The sequence below is a fragment of the Psammomys obesus genome, unplaced genomic scaffold (genome assembly GCF_907164565.1).
Source record: "Psammomys obesus unplaced genomic scaffold, mPsaObe1.curated_primary_1811, whole genome shotgun sequence".
Lineage (NCBI taxonomy): Eukaryota > Metazoa > Chordata > Mammalia > Rodentia > Muridae > Psammomys > Psammomys obesus.
In genome coordinates, this window is record NW_026596131.1 from 16,527,654 (window position 1) to 16,545,756 (window position 18,103).

General features: G+C 43.5%; 1 protein-coding gene across 1 annotated transcript in view; it reads left to right on the forward strand.

The window, feature by feature from the left end:
- Positions 1 to 3: 3 nt before the first annotated feature.
- LOC129665677 (patched domain-containing protein 3) overlaps positions 4 to 18,103 on the forward strand; it is a 25,481-nt gene continuing 7,381 nt past the window's right edge. Inside the window, exons 1-2 of the mRNA XM_055592484.1 lie at positions 4 to 1,074; positions 2,481 to 2,602. Of these exons, the coding sequence (XP_055448459.1) occupies positions 4 to 1,074; positions 2,481 to 2,602 (1,193 nt within the window). The remainder of the gene's footprint in view (positions 1,075 to 2,480; positions 2,603 to 18,103) is intronic.

Sequence of the window (18,103 nt, forward strand, 5' to 3'; positions counted from 1 at the left end):
AGAATGGTACTAAGCCCAGCCTTGGAACAGACCGGGGACCAGGAAGGCGGCCCGGGACACGTGCTCCCCACCGGACGCGTGCTCTCACGTGCCTCCAGCATCCGGGCACCTGAGCAGCCAACGGCCCCCGGATTCCGGACCGTTGGGGTGAAAGCAGCTGTGGGTGACATGATCTCCTCCAAGGTGGCGCCCGGAGAGGAAGCGCGGGAGCCGCCGTCGGAAGGCAGGGCGGAGGCGGCGCTGGCCGCGGAGCCCGGCCATCGGTGGCTCGCGGGGCCGTCGGAGCGCCTGCCGCCGCTGGGCCGGGAGGCGCCTCCGCCGCGCCGCTGCCACACCGACTGCCTGGAGGCGCCGCTGTCGCGCTGCTTCCTGCGCCTCGGCGGCGCGGTGGGCATGCACCCCTGGCTGTTCCTGCTCGGGCCGGTGCTGCTGACGGCCGCGCTGGGCACCGGCCTCATCTTCCTGCCGAAGGGGAAGGAGAACCTGGAGGAGCAGTACACGCCGATCGGCAGCCCCGCCAAGGCCGAGCGGCGCTTCGTGCAGGGCCACTTCAGCACCAACGACACCTTCCGCTTCTCCGCCTCCAGGACCAGCTCCGAAGCCAACTTCGCGTCCATCTTGGTGGTGTCCCTCACAGACTCCCTGCTGGAGCAGGAGGTGTTCGCGGAGGTGACCAAGCTGGACGAAGCGGTGCAGGCGCTGACGGTGGACCAGGGGAACGGAACGCAGATCCTGTACCAGGACGTGTGCGCCCGGTACAGGGTGCTGTGCGTGCCGCCCAACCCCCTGCTGTACAGCTGGCAGCTCGACACGTCGCTGGACCTGCGGGGCATCACCTTCCCCATGTACAACTTGTCCGACCAGCTCATCTACCTGGCGGGCTTCTTTGGCGGAAACGTCCTGGGCCAGCCGGAGGGAAGGAGCAGGCGACTCGTGGCGTCCCGAGCAATGAGGCTGCTGTACTACCTCAAGACCGAGGACCCCACGGACAGCGAGCGCAGCAAGGCGTGGCTGACCCACTTTCTTGACCACTTCAACGACGTGAAGAGCCGCTTGGCTCTGGAAGAAATAGAGGTATTCCGGAGATTAGGGTTTGCAAGGGAGGCCTGTAAGGGCGGGGGATGAGGAGACCGAGTGGCGCAAACCTCTTGTCGCGCGGACGAAGCCGTGAGCATTGGCCTCACTGTCTACACACAAATCCTGTCTCAGGAAGTCTGTTTTAGTACAGAAACTGGTTTTCACACCTGGCGACTTGGTGTGGAGTTTGGTTATCATTAAGTCACTTAAAAATTGTTTCCTTTAGTGAGCCGCGTCTTATTCCTAGGAGTCCCTGTCCCTAAAGCCTTTTTGTTCCCAGTAGAATTAAAAGACAAAACTTAAAAAGAAAAAAGACAACTTTCAAGTTCTGTCATGGTAGTTGTAGACAAGGCGCCTAGCTGAGTGTTGAGGTGCGTGTTACCCGATAAACTCTGAACCATCAATTCCAGTGTATAACCCTAGGGAAAGTGAATGCTACTGAAGCAGTTAAAACATGAAAACATCGCAATCTGGTAAGATTTAATTTCCACAGTTGTTAACGAGGATAAGGTTTCACAGTTGTGCATAAAACTCAGTTTTGGTTTGTTTGGATTTATAGTTAGGGTTTTTCACCTGATCTTAGCCAAAGGGCGGAGAGATGATTAAACTTTGCATTTTTAAAAATTTCTTTCATTATTTTTTAAATTAAATTTTATTTTTTTATATTAATTACAGTTTATTCACTTTATATCCCAGCTGTATCCCCTCTCTCATTCCCTCCCAACCCCACCCTCCCCTCCCTCCCTCTCTCCCTCCTCTCCTCCCTGCCCCTCTGTAAGTCCACCGATAAGGGAGGTCCTCCTCCCCTTCCATCTGATTCTAGTTTATCAGGTCTCTTTTGGACTGGTTGTAATGTCCTCCTCTGTAGCCTAGCAAGGCTGCTCCTCCCTCAGGGCGGGGGTGGGGTGGGGGAGGTCAAAGAGCCAGCCATTGAGTTCATGTCAGAGACAATACTTGTTCCCGTAATTAGGGAACCCACAGTCCACAGGACAGGAGCCTACCGCAGAGGGCCCCTGAAAGACTCTGCCTAACAGTGTATCAAAGCAGAGGCTGAGACTCATAAGCAAACCTTGGGCAGAGTGCAGGGAATCATATGAAAGAAGGGGAAGTTAGTATGACCTGGAGAGGACAGGAGCTCCACAAGGACCACATATATCTGGACACAGGGGTCTTTTCTGAGACTGATACTCCAACCAAGGACCAGGCATGGATATAACCTAGAACTCCTGCCAGGATGTAGCCCATGGTAGCTCAGTATACAGTGGGTTCCCTAATTCTGGAAACTTTGCATTTTGAAGGAAACATTGGAAGGCACACTGCAGATTGTGAAGAAGCTGACACGTCCAGCAGACTCTGGGGTATGAATCTATCTCCTGAGCATGGTTTTGTTGTTGTTGTTGTAGGTGGTCTACTTTACATCCCTCTCCAGACAGTTGGAATTTGAAGCAACCTCCAAGACTGTCATTCCTCTGTTCCATTTGGCATATGTTTTAATCATACTTTTTGCAGTTGTATCATGCTACAGGTAAAACTCTTAAGTTTTTACTTCTTACTTTTTAATAGATACATTGTGATAAAACACATACAATATCTTATTTTAAGTGAACAATTTAGTGATATTAATTATAGCCATACTCTTTATCCATCCCAACTACCTGCTTCCCTTTTCCATCACTATTAACAAATACTCTCTGTTCATTATGCAGTAACCTTCTAACCCCTTTCTCAGAAACCCAGACAAACTTTAGTTTACTTTCTATCTCTGAATTTTCCTATTCTAGACTTTTTCTTTCTGCTCTTTGTAGGTTACTCAGTCTAAGGCACTTTGTTATAGAAAGCAGAACAAAGCTGACACTTCTGTCAGCTTTGGTTTTATTTTCTTTCCCAATTTTACAGATTTCAAATTATTGAGTTTTTCTCTTTTAAAGTACGTATTTATTGTCATATATTTGCCTTTATTCCATAAGTTATAATGTTGTGTATTAGTTACTTTCCTGTCACTGTGATAGAAACCATGACTAAAGGAACTTAGAGAAGAAAGGGCTCATTTTGTCCTCTGTTTCTTGAGGGATGTGGAGCAGGATCCTGGCTGAGCACATGCAGGAAACAAAGACAACAGGAAATGAAATGTGGCTGTATCTCCTCCAAGCTAGTGTACTTTCTGTAGCAAGACTCTACCTTCTAAAGGGTCCATAACTTCCTTAAACAATACCAAGGGTAGAGGAAAAGAACATAAGCCCATTCAAACTAACAGTTTCTGCCCCTGGTCTCCATAGGCTCATGGCTATCTTATGATGCAAAATGCATTTAGTCTAACATTAAACATCCCCACAGTAGTGGCTGAATGAATGGCTCCGCAGTTGAGAGCACTGGCTGCTCTTGCAGAGGGCCTGGGCCCAGCTCCCAGCACCCGCACAGTAGCCAACAAGTGCCTGTAAATGCAGTTCTAGTCAGCCTGACCCCCCTTCTCACCACTGCACATGTAGCCCAAGACCTGCGCACTTAACAATTAGAGATCTCGCGGAGAAGTCCTCAGTTTTAGCTTCTAGCATTGTTGAAAAGTCTGCCTCTCTGAGAGTAGGCAATTTTTTAAACTGTGATTTCATATTAAGAAAATAAAACAGCTCTTACTCTCTTACTCTGGCCCTTGCTGTCTCCCCCTCTCCTGTTCTCTCCCTTCTCTCTGCCAGGGCGCCCGCTCCCACAACCATGCTTCCCCCCTCCATCCAATAAACCTCTTTCATATAAGATCAGTTGTGTGCATGGCATTTTCATATAAATGCTATAAATATTAACATTTGGTGCCGAAAACCAATGGGCAATCCCATAATTTTCACTCTGGGACCCCAATCGCTTGGATACAACAAATCTTTCTTCTGCTCCGGCCTTTCACGACCTGCCCCTGTCTGCTGAGGCTGCACATCTGTCTCCAGGTGCCCGCTACCCCCTCTGCTTCCCACGCTGCTCAGACGGGGTGGGGCGGGGCACACAGCTGCTCAGAGCAGCCCACCACCTCTGCTGCCATGTGTTCCGCACACTGGGGACAAGGCAGTCGGCTCAGATGTTGGGGTACTCCCGACCACCATCCTGCCTTCGCCTCAGGCACCCTTAAGGTGTGTGTATTAAATCCATACTCTTTTTTTTTCATGTGGAGCCCTGGCTCATGGCTGCCCGCCCTTCCCGCATTATTTTTTTATTAATTATTATTATTTATTAGAATTTACTCACTTTGTATCCTGGCAGTGGGTCCTCGTCTCCTCTGAATTCCACCCTCCTCCCACTTCTCCCCTTGTGCCCCTCCCCTAGCCCACTGAGAGGGGAAGTCCGCCTCCTCTTGTATCCAACGCTAGCCCACCAGGTCTCATCAGGACTGGGCGCACTGACCAAAAGCGTGCCCTCCATCTTTCCCTCCCCACTTCTGCAGCAGGTCTGCAGGGCTTAACACCAAGCCGCCATTCCCTCACTTCTTTTTCTACTTAAAAATAACCTAACAGCTTTAGTGTGTCTGGTTTTATGTTGAGGTCTTTGATCCACTTGGACTTTAGTTTTGTGCAGCGTGATAAGTATGGCTCTATTTTCATTTTTCTACATGTAGACATCCAGTTACACCAGCACCATTTGTTGAAGATGCTGTCTTTTTCCTATTGTGTGGTTTTAGAATCTGTCAAAAAATCAGGAGTCCATAAGTTGTGTGAGTTATCTCTGGATCTTTCCATTTGATCCCATTGATCTACCAGTCTGTTTCTATGCCAGTACCATGGAGTTTTTATTACTGTTTCTCTATAGTACAGCTTGAGATCAGGGCTGGAGACACCTCCAGAAGGTCTTTGATTGGAGAGGATTGTTTCAGCTAAGCAAGAAGACAGGCCCTGGCTAAGATGTTCAACCCTCACTCAGAAAGGAGAATGGGATGGACATCAGAAGAGGGAGAAAACAGGGAACAGGACAGAAGCCTGCCACAGAGGGCATTGAAAGACTCTTTCCAGAAAGGTATCAAAGCAGATGCTTAGACTCATAGCCAAACTCTGGGCAGAGTGCAGGGAAACTTAGGAAAAAAAGGAGGAGATAGACCTGGAGAGTTCAGGAGCTCCACAAGGAGGGCAACAGAATAAAAAAATCTGGGCACAGGGGTCTTTTCTGAGACTGGTACTCCAACCAAGGACCATTCATGGAGATAAGCTAGAACTCCTGCACAGATGTTGCCCATGGCAGCTCAGAGTCCAAATAGGTTCCATAGTAATGGGAACAGGGACTGTCTCTGACATGAACTCAGTGGCTGGCTCTTTGATCACCTCCTCCTCCCCCCGCCTCAGAGGGGGAACAGCATTACCAGGCAACAGAGGAAGACAATGCAGACACTCCTCATGAGACCTGATAGGCCCAGGTTAGAGGGAAGGGGAGGAGGACCTTTCCTATCAGTCAACTGGGGAAGGGGCATGGGAGGAGAAGAGGGAGAGAGGGCATGATTGGGAGGGGATGGAATACAAAGTGAATAAGTTGTAATAAAAAATTAAAAAACAATCAGCTAGGAAAAGTAGTGATACTAGTTTAGTAGCTCTCCTTGAAGTTAATCAGAAGCATCACCACAACCGGCATATACACACAGAAACTCCAACATGACCTGTGACGCTCTCTCATCACCATAACCTACCAGTCATGACAGTCAGATCTCTGTTATTATAACAAACACCTGAGAAATAAAACAAAAAAACAAAACAAAAAAATCTTGATTAAACTGTAAACACAAAAAAATCTTAATTAAACTGTAAACCTTGGGATGGCTTAAAGCTCTTTAATTATGAATAACTGTTTACATCCTTTTAGACAAAAAAACAAGTCTCATTTTAAATGGGTATGGATTTTTATATAAACTCAAAGTTGTATTTCTGCAACATGCTATATACATGTTCGAGATATTTTTTAATATAATTTTTTCCTCTTTATTATTTTTATTTTTATTAATTATAGTTTATTCACTTTGTATCTTCCCTGTAGCTCCCTCCCTCCTCCTCTCCCAAACCCACCCTCTCTCCCTTTTCCTCACCCATGTCCACTGATAAGGGAGGTCCTCCTCCCCTTCCTCTGAGTGGCTGCATTGTCTTCCTCTGTGGCCTGGTAAGGCTGCTCCCCACTCAGGTGGAGGTGATCAAGAGCAGGCCAATCAGTTCCTGTCAGTCCCTGTCCCCATTAGTATGGAAACCACTTAAACACTGAACTGCCATAGGCTACCTCTGTGCAGGGGTTCCAGGCCATCTCCATGAGTGGTCCTTGGTTTGGAGTATCAGTCTCAGAAAAGACCTCTGTGCCCAGACTTTTAGGATCTGTTTATTGCTCTCCTGTGGAGCTCCTGTCCCCTCCAGGTCTTTTTTAAAATTATTTTTATTTTTATTAATTACAGTTTATTCACTTTGTATCCCCCTTGTACCTCCCTCCTTCCTCCCCTCCCAATCCCATCCTCCCTGTCTCCCACCCATGTCCCTCTCCCAGTCCACTGAAAAGGGAGGTCCTCTTCCCCTTTGCTCTGACCCTAGGCTATCAGGTCTCATCGGGAGTGGCTGCATTGTCTTCTTCTGTGGCCTGGTAAGGCTGCTCCCCACTCAGGGGGAGGTGATCAAAGAGCAGGCCAATCAGTTCATGTCAGAAGCAGTCCCTGTTCCCATTACTATGGAGCCCACTTGGACACTGAACTGCCATGGGCTACCTCTGTGCAGGGGTTCCAGGCCATCTCCATGAGTGGTCCTTGGCTGGAGTATCAGTTTTAGAAAAGACCCCTGTGCCCAGACTTTTAGGATCTGTCCCTGTCCTTGTGGAGCTCCTGTCCTCTCCAGGTCTTACTCTCTCCCACTTCTTTTGTAAGATTCCCTGCACTCTGCCCAAAGTTTGACTATGAGTCTCAACATGTGCCTTGATACCCTGCAGGACAGAGACTTTCAGAGGCCCTCTGTGGTAGGCTCCTGTCCTGTTCCCTGTTTTCTCCCTCCTCCAATGTCCATCCTCTTTGCCTTTCTGAATAGGGCTTGAACATCTTAGCCAGAATCCTCCTTCTTGATTAGCTTCCTTAGGTATACAGATTTTAGTATGTTTATCCTTTATTATATGTCTAATATCCACTTATGAGTGAGTATATACCCTGTGTGTCTTTCTCCTGGGATAACTCACTCAGAATGATCTTTTCCAGTTCCCATCATTTACCTGCAAATTTCATGATTTCCTTGTTTTTTATTGCTGAGTAATATTCCATTGTGTAGATGTCCCACAATTTCCGTATCTGTTCCTCAGTTGAGGGTCATCTGGGTTGTTTCCAGGTTCTGGCTATTACAAATAAAGCTGCTACAAATATGGGTGAGCAGATGTCCTTGTTGTATACTTGAGCGTCTTTTGGATCTATGCCTAGGAGTGGTATAGCTGGATCTTGAGGAAGCACTATTCTTAATTGTCTGAAAAAGCGCCAGATTGATTTGCAAAGTGGTTGTGTTAGTTTACATTCCCACCAGCAATGGAGGAGGGTTCCCCTTTCTCCACATCCTCTCCAGCATGTGTTGTCACTTGAATTTTTGATTTTAGCCATTCTGATGGGTGTAAGGTGAAAACCTCAGGGTAGTTTTGATTTGCATTTCCCTGAAGACTAAGAACATTCAATATTCCTCTATTGAGAAGTGTCTGTTTAGCTTCGTACCCCATTTTTTTTTTTTATTACTTGACTTGTTGCTGTTTAACTTCTTGAGTTCTTTATATATACTGGATATTAGCCCTCTGTCAGATATAGGGTTGGTGTAGATCCTTTCCCAATCTGTAGGCAGTCATTTTGTTTTGACGACAGTGACAGTGTCCTTTGCTTTACAGAGCTTTTCAGTTTCATGAGGGTCCCATTTATTATTGATTGTTGATCTTAGAGCCTGTGCTGTTGGTGTTCTGTTCAGGAAGTTGTCTCCTGTGCCAATGAATTCAAGGCTCTTCCCCACGTTTTCTTCTAACAGGTTTAGTGTGTTTGGTTTTATATTGAGGTCTTTGATCCACTTGAACTTTAGTTTTGTGCAGGGTGATAAGTATTTATCTATTTGTATTTTTCTACATGTAGATATCCAGTTAGACCAACACTGTTTGTTGAAGATGCTGTCTTTTTTCCATTGTATGGTTTTGGCATCTTTGTCAAAAATCAGGTGTTCATAAGTGTGTGGGTTTATTTCAGGGTCTTCTATTTGATTCCATTGATCCACCAGTCTGTTTCCATGCCAGTACCATGCAATTTTTAGTATTGTTGCTCTATAGTACAGCTTGAGATCAGGGATGGAGATACTTCCAGAAGATCTTGTATTGTAGAGGATTGTTTTAGCGATTCTGTGTTTTTTGTTATTCCATATGAAGTTGAGAATTTTTCTTTCAAGGTCTTTAAAGAATTGTGTTGGTAACTTGATGGGAGTTGCATTGAATCTGTAGATTGCTTTTGGTAAGATGGCCATTTTTACTATGTTAATCCTGCCAAGCCATGAGCATGGGAGATCTTTCCATCTTCTGATATCTTCTTCCAATTTTTTCTTCAGAGACTTGAAATTTTTTTCATACAAGTCTTTGACTTGCTTGGTTAGGGTCACACCAAGGTACTTTATGTCCTTTGTGGCTATTGTGAAGGGTGTTGTTTCCTTAATTTCTTTCTCAGCCCTTTTTTCTTTTGTATACAGGAGAGCTACTGATTTGAGTTAATTTTGTATCCAGCCACTTTGGTGAAGGTATTTATCAGCTGTAGGAGTTCCCTGGTAGAATTTCTGGGGCCACTCAGGTATACTATCATGTCATCTGCAAATAGTGATACTTCGACTTCTTCCTTTTCAATTTGTATCCCCTTCATCTCCTTTAATTGTCTTATTGCTCTAGCAAGGACTTCAAGGAGTATGTTGAAGAGATATGGAGAGACTTGACTTGTCCGTGATTTCAGTGGGATTGCTTTAAGTTTCTCTCCGTTTAGTTTGATGTTGGCTATAGGCTTGCTGCATATTGCTTTTACTATGTTTAGGTATGTGCCTTGTATCCATGATCTCGCCAATACTTTAAACATGAATGGATGTTGGATTTTGTCAAATGCTTTTTCAGCATCTAAGGAGATTATCATGTGGTTCTTTTCTTTCAGTTTTAATATGGTGGATCACATTGATGGATTTCCATATATTGAACCACCCCTGAATGCCTGGGATGAAGCCTACTTGGTCATAGTGGATGATATCTTTGACGTGTTCTTGTATTCAGTTTGCAAGTATTTTGTTGAGTATTTTTGCATCAATGTTCATAAGGGAGATTGGCCTGAAATTCTCTTTCTTTGTTGGGTCTTTGTGAGGTTTAGGTACCAGGAGAACTGTGGCTTCATAGAATGAGTTTGGTAGTGTTCCTTCTGTTTCTATTTCGTGGAATAGTTTGAAGAGTATTGGTGTTAGCTCTTTGAAGGTATGGTAGAATTCTGCACTGAAACCATCTGGCCCTGGCCTTTTTTTTTTTTTTTTTGGATGGGAGACTTTTGATGACTGTTTCTATTTCCTTAGTGGGTATAGGATTATTTAATTGATTTACCTGGTCTTGATTCAGCTTTCGTAAGTGGAATTGATCAAGAAAATTGTCCATTTCATTTAGAGTTTCAAATTTTGTGGCATATAGACTTTTGAACTAAGTCCTAATGATTGTTTGGATTTTCCTCAGTGTCTGCCGTTATATCTGCTTTTTCATTTCTGTTTTTGTTGATTTGGATGGTGTCTCTCTGCCTTTTTGTTAGCTTGGCTAAGGGTTTGTCTATCTTGTTGATTTTCTCAAAGAACCAGCTCTTGGTTTCATTGATTCTTTGAATTGTTTTGTTTGTTTCTAATTGATTGATTTCAGCCCTGACTTTGATTATTTTCAGCTGTCTATTCCTCCTTGGTATGTCTGCTTCTTTTTTCTCTAGAGCTTTTAGGTGAGCCATTAAGTTGCTTGAATGAGATATTTTGAATTTCTTCTCGAATTTCACTTAGTGCTATGAACTTTCCTCTTAGCACTGCTTTCATTGTGTCCCATAAGTTTGGGTATGTTGTGCCTTCATTTTCATTGAATTCTAGGAAATCTTTAATTTCTTTATTTCTTCCCTGACCCAGATGTCATTGAGTAGGGAGTTGTTCAGTTTCCATGTGTGTGTAGGCTTTTTGCTATTTCTGTTGTTGAGGTCCAGCTTTAGTCCATGGTGATCAGATAGGATACAAGGGATTATTTCAATCTTCTTGTATCTGTTGAGGATCAATTTGTGACCAGCTATATGGTCTATTTTGGAGAAGGTTCCATGAGGTGCTGAGAAGAAGGTAAATTCTTTTGTGTTTGGGTGAAAGGTTCTATAGATGTCTGATAGGTCCATTTAATTAATGACCTCTGTTAGAGACATTGTTTCTTTGTTTAATTTCTGTTTTGTTGACCTGTGCTTTGTTGAGAGTGGGGTGTTGAAGTCTCCCACTATTAATGTGTGGGGATCTATGTGTGGTTTAAGTTTTATTAATATTTCTTTTACAAATATGGGTGCCCTTGTATTTGGGGCATAGATTTTAAGAAGTGTGATTGTCTTCCTGGTGGAATTTTCCCTTGATGAGCATGAAGTGTCCTTCCTCATGTCTTTTGATTAATTTTTGCTGAAATCTATTTTATCAGCTATTAGAATGGCTACTCCTGCTTGCTTCTTGGGTCCATTTGCTTGGAAAACCGTCTTCCAGCCCTTTACCCTCAGGTAATGTCTATCTTTGTGACTTACATATGTTTCTTGTATGCAACAGATTGTTGGGTCTTGTTTACACATCCATTCTGTTAGTCTGTGCCTTTTTATTGGAGAATTGAGTCCATTGATGTTGAGGGAGATTAATGTCCAGTGGCTGTTAGATCCTTTGATTTTGATTTTGGTTGTGGTAGTGTGTTTGTGTGCTTGGATTTTTGTTTTGCTGTAGTGAGATTATTTATTTCCTGTGTTTTCTTGAAAGCAGTTAGTTTTCTTGGGTTGTATTTTTCCTTCTCGTGTCTTCTGTAATGCTGGATTTGTGGGTACATATTGTTGAAATATGTTTTTGTTGTTGAAAATCTTATTTTCTCCGTCTATGGGGACTGAGAGTTTTGCTGGGTATATTACCTTGGACTGACATCTGTGTTCTCTCAGGGTCTGTATGAAATCCGTTCAGGCCCTTCTGGCTTTCATAGTCTCTGTTGAGAAGTCAGGTATGATTCTGATGGGTTTGCCATTATATGTTACTTGACCTTTTTCCCTTGCAGCTTTTAGTATTTTTTCTTTGTTCTGTATACTTACTGTTTTGATTATTATGTGGTGGGAGAATTTTCTTTTCTGGTCTAATTTATTCGGTGTTCTGTAGGCCTCTTGTATGCTTATAGGTATCTCCTTTAAGTTGGGGAAATTTTCTTCAATGATTTTGTTGAAAATATTTTCTGGGCCTTGGAGATGGGACTCTTCTTTTTCCTCTATTCCTATTATTCTTAGGTTTTGTCTTTTCATGTTGTCTTGGATTTCTTGGATCGTTTGTGTCAGGAATTTTTTTTAGATTTAACGTTTTCTTTGACAGATACATCAATTTCTTCCATTGTATCTTCCACACCCGAGATTCTTTCTTCCATCTCTTGTAGGCTGTTGGTTATGCTTACCTCTGTAGTTCCTGTTTTCTTCCCTAAGTTCTTCCTCTACATGATTTCCTCTGTGTTTTCTTTAATTTTTCCAATTTTATTTCTAGATCTTGAACCATTTTGTTGATTTCCTTCACATGTCTGACTGTATTTTCCTGTTTTTCTTTTAGTTCCTTCAGCTGTTTGTTTGAACAGTCCTTTGTTTCTTTTATTTCTTTCAGTGATTTAATCATTTCCTCTCTGAAAGCCACAAACTGTTTGGCTGCATCTTTCTGTATTTCTTTATGGGTGGCCATAATCTTTTTTACTTTATCTCCTTCTATTTCTTATGATGGCCATAATCTGTTTGACTTTATCTTATTCTAATTTTTTATGCATTTTATTTGTTTCCTCAATTATCCTCTTCATAAGCATAGGTATAAGGTCATCTTCTTGGATTTCATTTATGATAGGGTGTCCAGGGCTGCTTGCCCCTGGATAACTGGGTTTTGAGGATGCCATATTCCTTTGGCTTTTGTTGGTTGTGCTTTTACACTGCCCTCTATCCATCTGGCTGTCTCAGGTGCTGGCTGTTAGTTTCTGGTACCTCCTGGAATCCTGGGGTGGGGAAAATCCCCTTGGCAAGGAAGATGGTTGTTCCTGAAGGAGGCCTCCTCAGCTTTTTGGGTATGGTCACCAAATGGCCGGTGCTTCTCAGGAATTGCCACAGCTCACCTCAGGTGTATGGACCTGTGTGGTAATTGTGTTTGTTGGTAGTCAGTGAGGCTCTCCTCTCACCAGGAGAAGTCCTGGACACAGCTGCCCTGCCACTGGGTTTCTTGCTCTGAATTTAGTGGACTGCTCTGCTTCTCTTACACTGTGTTTGCTGGGGGCAGCCCTCTGAGGAAGCAGGGAGTCCTGCAGTTTGCTCAGTTTAGCTAGGGAGACAGGTTTCACCTTGGTACAGTGTCTGGGGCTGATCCCATGGATCCTAGGCTTTTGTAGTTCTGAGGTAGAGGCTCTGTGCCCCAGTACCCAAGTGGTAATCAGTGGCAGGTGAGCTCAGTACTCATGGGCGTGGCAGGAGGTTAGAGCCCGGAGCCTTCAGGAGCCCAGAACCTTTTCCAGATTTGGGTATCCTGAGGTCAGACCTTATTTTTTCTCCACCGTGGGGTTTCCTCCCGACAGGGAGACACAGTCTGTGGTGTTCAGGGTCCACAGTTCTGTCTGGGATGTTGAGTAGAGCACACAGGCACAGGTGAGTATCTCTACACTGGTGACTGGGTGGCTGCAGAAACACAGGAACTTTTCTCAAGATCTTTTTGGTGGTGGGGGTTCAGGTGAGTGCCCTGTGGTCAAACCTGATATTTCCCTCACCATTGGGTGTTGTAAGTAATGTTTAATATTTACTGTTTGTTTATCTTTTAGTAAAGCTGCTGTTAATCCTAAACAGCTGTATAACCAAATCACCACACAGAGACTTGGTTTATTTATTTAACCTAGAACACAATGCTGGGCAATAGTTACTCCCTCCTAAACCTCCAAGTTCTCATAGTTTCCTAACATTTAGATTTTACCCATTATACTTGCTTTTTGTGAAATTTTAGTTCTGGTTCATGCTCCACGTCCTCTAAGATCTCTCCTCCAGCTCTCTTCTCCTAGCTCTCCTCTTGCCCTTTCTCCTCCCATTCATTTTCCTGCCCTCTGGCTCCTCCCCTCTTTCCTGTCCTCTGCCTCTTCCCAGCTCAACATTTTGTCTAGTTGTTTTATTTTGGCCTGTTTACACAAAGTTGAAACAGGATGCTTAGAATAAGTATCACAATGCAATATCCGGATTGAAACGGGGGGGGGGGGGGAGATCAGCATCTGAATAAACAAGGGTAAGGTATATACATTTCAAAAGAACATTATGCCAGCAATTGAGTTTCCTCCCAACAGAGAAACAGTCTCTGGTGCCCTAGGGCCCACAGTTTTGTCTGGGACCATGAATTGTGTGCACAGCAACAGCAGGTCTCTGGACTGGTGGCTGAGTGCCCACCAGGCCCCGGAACCTTTTCCAGGGATTGTCTGGGTGACCTGAGGTTGGTCCAGATTTCTTCCTTCACTGTGGTGCTATCTCTCAACTGGAAATCCTAATATCTGGTGTTGTGGGGCCCACAGTTCAGTCTGGGATGGTGATCAGAACACACAGGTGTGTGGCTCTGGGCTGGCGACTGAGCACCTGCCAGGACCCAGGAACTTTTCCCAGGTTTAGCTGGGGGACCTGAACCCAACTGATTCCCACACCGTGGGGTTTCCTCTCACCTGGGAAATACAATGACTGGTGTTTTAGAGCCCAAAGTTCAGTCATTGTGCTGTCACTGCTGTTCTGTTCATCAGACACAGTGTCCTCTTGGCTCCACCATCTTAGATCCCTCATAATTTTTATATGATGCTAAAATTTCATAAAGATGCTAAAATAAAGGTCTATTCAATTAAAATAATTTAAAATGTATGTCTAACTGCCTATGTCTCTATCAATTCCTCAATTAATAAATACTTGCTATTTTTCTTGCTACAAGCTGCGTGTGATCTGAATGTACCATTAGGCTTTCTGGCTAATAGATTTGGTATAATAAGTTCCAGTAAAAATTTAAAACTATTTATACTGTTCTACTATATTATTGGTTCTAAAACTCATAACTCATGCAGTGTGATAGGCCCAACAGGATTGCCAGTCTATGAACTGTAACTATGATTGAAAGTTTTGCTTTGATACTAGTTCAAAAATTTATTTAGTCATGCTGAAAAGAAACCTAATTAAGCTTTACCTAGCCTCTTGTTTTATGTTCTCAAGGTTAAGCCTAGGATGGGAAATTATACAATCAAAGTTTGTTTGCCTCAGCTATACTTAATAGATCATGGTCCTCAAATCTGTCAGAAATCTGTAAAATAGTACATTTAGATGCTTAATAAAAAGGCTTAATGTGACAGAGACCCCAGCTTCTAGTGGCTACTGTAAGACCTCCAGGAAGATTTGGGCACAGTGACAGATGACTCCACCTGGTTTGCTGACTGAGCCGTGGACAAATATGATACCTGGAGAGCTGACTGCTCCATTTTGCCTAGACAAAATAAGGTTAGTCATTCTCCTAAATTCCTCTTCCGTGGAAAGGACTCTCAGATTTGCTGGGCCCAAAGCCCGAAGACTGTTTCTGCAATGTCCTAGAACTTGTGCCCATAAGAGCCACTGTCACTACAGGAGCCTAATGGGAAGGCCATCTAGATAATGGGTAAGCCTCTGTCATATTAATCAATACGTAGGCTGCTTGGATTATGCTTCCTGTGGTAATTTATCCTTATCATGTCTCTGATGGGTTTGAAGACCAGTTTAACAGCAGAAACTAAGGCTTCAAAAATGCCCTCTCAAAAATGTACAGTTTCTGTAAGGTCTGAGCTTCTGATAAAATATTTGAGGGTCTAAGAAGATGTTTGAAGGTTGATAAATGTAAGGTATAAAGGCTGGAAGGTCTGAGATAAGGTATCCTAAATTAATGAAAATGTTTCATATTTCTTCCTGTTGCTATGCTACTGTTGTATTGACTGTCTAGAGCTTTGACATTTATCACTAAAGCTCTCATTTATTAATCTAACTCTAATAAAGACATTCCACTATACAATCCACTATCATAGTTCCAAGCTCAAGATTTTAAATCTCCTTTGGTTTGACTTTAAGTATGAACTTAAAAGTTGTTTCTCATTGTGCTAGACTTACATACATCCAGTCTTCTAGATAAAAAAGAAGCCTCTCTTCCATGATATATAATCATACTAAAGGTCAAGATCAAGTGAGCTTTTGCCCCTTTTACTTCACGGAAGCCTCTGCCTTTCCAGAGCTCACCTTAGAGAGTGTTTATGCTGTTAACTCAAAGGTGTGTGTCTACTGCCTTCTCTACAATGTGTATTTCAGTGCGTATTACACGGTAATGCTGACATGTCTAAAGTGTTATCTCCTCTGTAAAACTTAAGTGGGACTCTTGTAAGCTGCAGGAAATCCACCCAGATCCACTTCTTAGGTCAAATGGGTTCCAGATAAGTACTGCACTTATTGTCTATCTCAAGAGGTGGGATTCCCCCCCCCCCCCAGTTTTGGGAATTCTCTTTTCTGGCTACTTGATCTCTAGAGCCGTACATCCAACACCGGTGGATTGGTGAGTTCCCTTCCATGGTCAGTGTAAATGTTCCCTTTGTCTGAGAGACATGGGAATCTTGTCTTCCACCATACCCCCAGAGTCTCCTCTGAGAGGCCTTCTAAATCATTTTAGATTCCTACACCTTGCACCCACTTTAAGGGCCTCTAGGCTTACATGCTTCTGCTTCTAAACTTGGCCTCAATTTTTTTTCTTAGATGACATATCCAAAGAAAAATATTTTAAATTACTGTCAGTGATTGGGTAAATGGAGGTTTCCTCAGGTAAATGGATGTTCTTATGTTCAATTCTCTTCTTTGATCTAAACCTTCCACTTCTGTTGGCTCTCCCAAAAGTTTTAAATGCATGCCTAAAAAAAATTTGCCTCCATAACCTATTTAACTTTGTTTTCTGCCTATATATATGTTCTAGTATCCTGCCAGTCTCAAATGTTTCCTACATCCACAACAGCACCAAAGTAACTACCTACAGATATTCCAGTCTGTCCTCACAGATGTCAGGCCAGACCTGTACTTTTCCCTCCCAGTTACTAATGTTCTCACAGACCATGGACAATGTCAAAACAGCCTGTTCTTCCTGTACTTGGCCAGCATTTCAGCCTTTTGACCTCCTTACAGCAGCCCCAGTGTCAGCAGGAAGTAGCCAGAAGAGAAACTTCACTCTTTATTCACTTATTTATTAACAAAAGACTGGAATGATGTGCTTCAGGCCCAGGACAAGTAGCTCCAGGTTCTCCCAGCATTCCTCAGTCCCTATCTGGTGCTGAGGATGGCTGGCAAATCTCACCCTCCACCCTAAACCTTTCAGGGCAGAGGCTTCTTCTCCTCACCATATAATCTGGACATTTTGGTGTTCTTACTTTTTTTCTCTTTCTCTTACCCCAGTGACCAAGAGCTGCTTCCAATGAACCTACATTTATATATTTTAACTTGCCTTAGATGAGAAATGGTCCAATGTCCTCATTCCTACCTTTCCAACTCTCCATAGCTCCTCATTTTTTAAAAATTAAACAAAAAGGGAGGAATGTTATGGTGTGCAGGCAATTCAACTGGCTTTCCCTTAGGGACATTTAAGGTCCTGATGTCATCTGGGCCAGGTATATGGTGACTGGTCTGCCACTCTTCCCCCATCTTACTCTCTGGCCCTTGTTCTCCCCCCTCTCCTGTTCTCTCCCTTCTCTCTGTTGGTGCCCCTCCCCCACCATATCTCTCTCTCTCTCTCTCTCTCTCTCTCCCCCCACATCCATTCAATAAGCCTCTTTCATACAAGAAAAAAAAAAGAAAAGAAATTATTTCCCTTATAAAATGGGACCAAATATACAAAACAGGAGGCATGGGTGCATAGTGTGGATATATTAGAGGAAATTAAGACTTAAACCAACAGGGTAAATACAAGCTTTTGTAGCTCTGTGTCTCATATCTGAAACTTCAGTTTCAACTGGCTTAGATGCCTCATCCAGTCCAGCTGTGTTGCCTGCAGTCTGTCTCTGTTGGGCTGATTCCATTCCCTGGATGCAGTTCTCCCTGATGTATCAGTTTTGACATCTCCAATATCTTGGGGTAGCAACTACATTCTAGTCTTCACCTATACAGCTTCACATGATGGCCTTTCAGGGACTCTGACTTTGGCATACATTGTTTGGACTCAGTGGCTCTTTGACACTGTGGAGGAAAAAAAAAATCAATGTCCTTCTCAATGTTCTATCTTTATTGTCTTTGAAACCAGTACTACAAGGACAATATTGTGAAGTTAAGTTGCCATCTTGAGATGGGCCCAAACATGTTTGCTTGGTTTCTTTTTCTAATCTCTGATTTGCTTTTTAAAGCTAATTTTTCTTTTAAATATTATGTCTTGTAAATGGGTGTTTTGCCTACACGTATGCCAATGTTCAACTGGTGCCCAAGGGGGACAGAATATGGTGGTGGATCACCTGATGGTGAGCCATTTTGTGGGTGCTGGGAACCAAACCCTGGGCCCCTGGAAGAGCTGCCAGTGCTCTTAACTGCTGAGCCATCTTTCCAGTCCCTTTTATAACTTTTAAGGAGCTTTTGTTTGTTCGTTGTTGTTTTTGTGAGATCTGAAAAGCTACGAAGCCCTCTACACTCACTAGGTGACATGTTTCTAGCCCTGTTTTGATCTTCTGGAACCCCTGTGGATTATGCATTTTACACTGTCCAAGACACAACACACACACACACACACACACACACACACACACACACACACACACA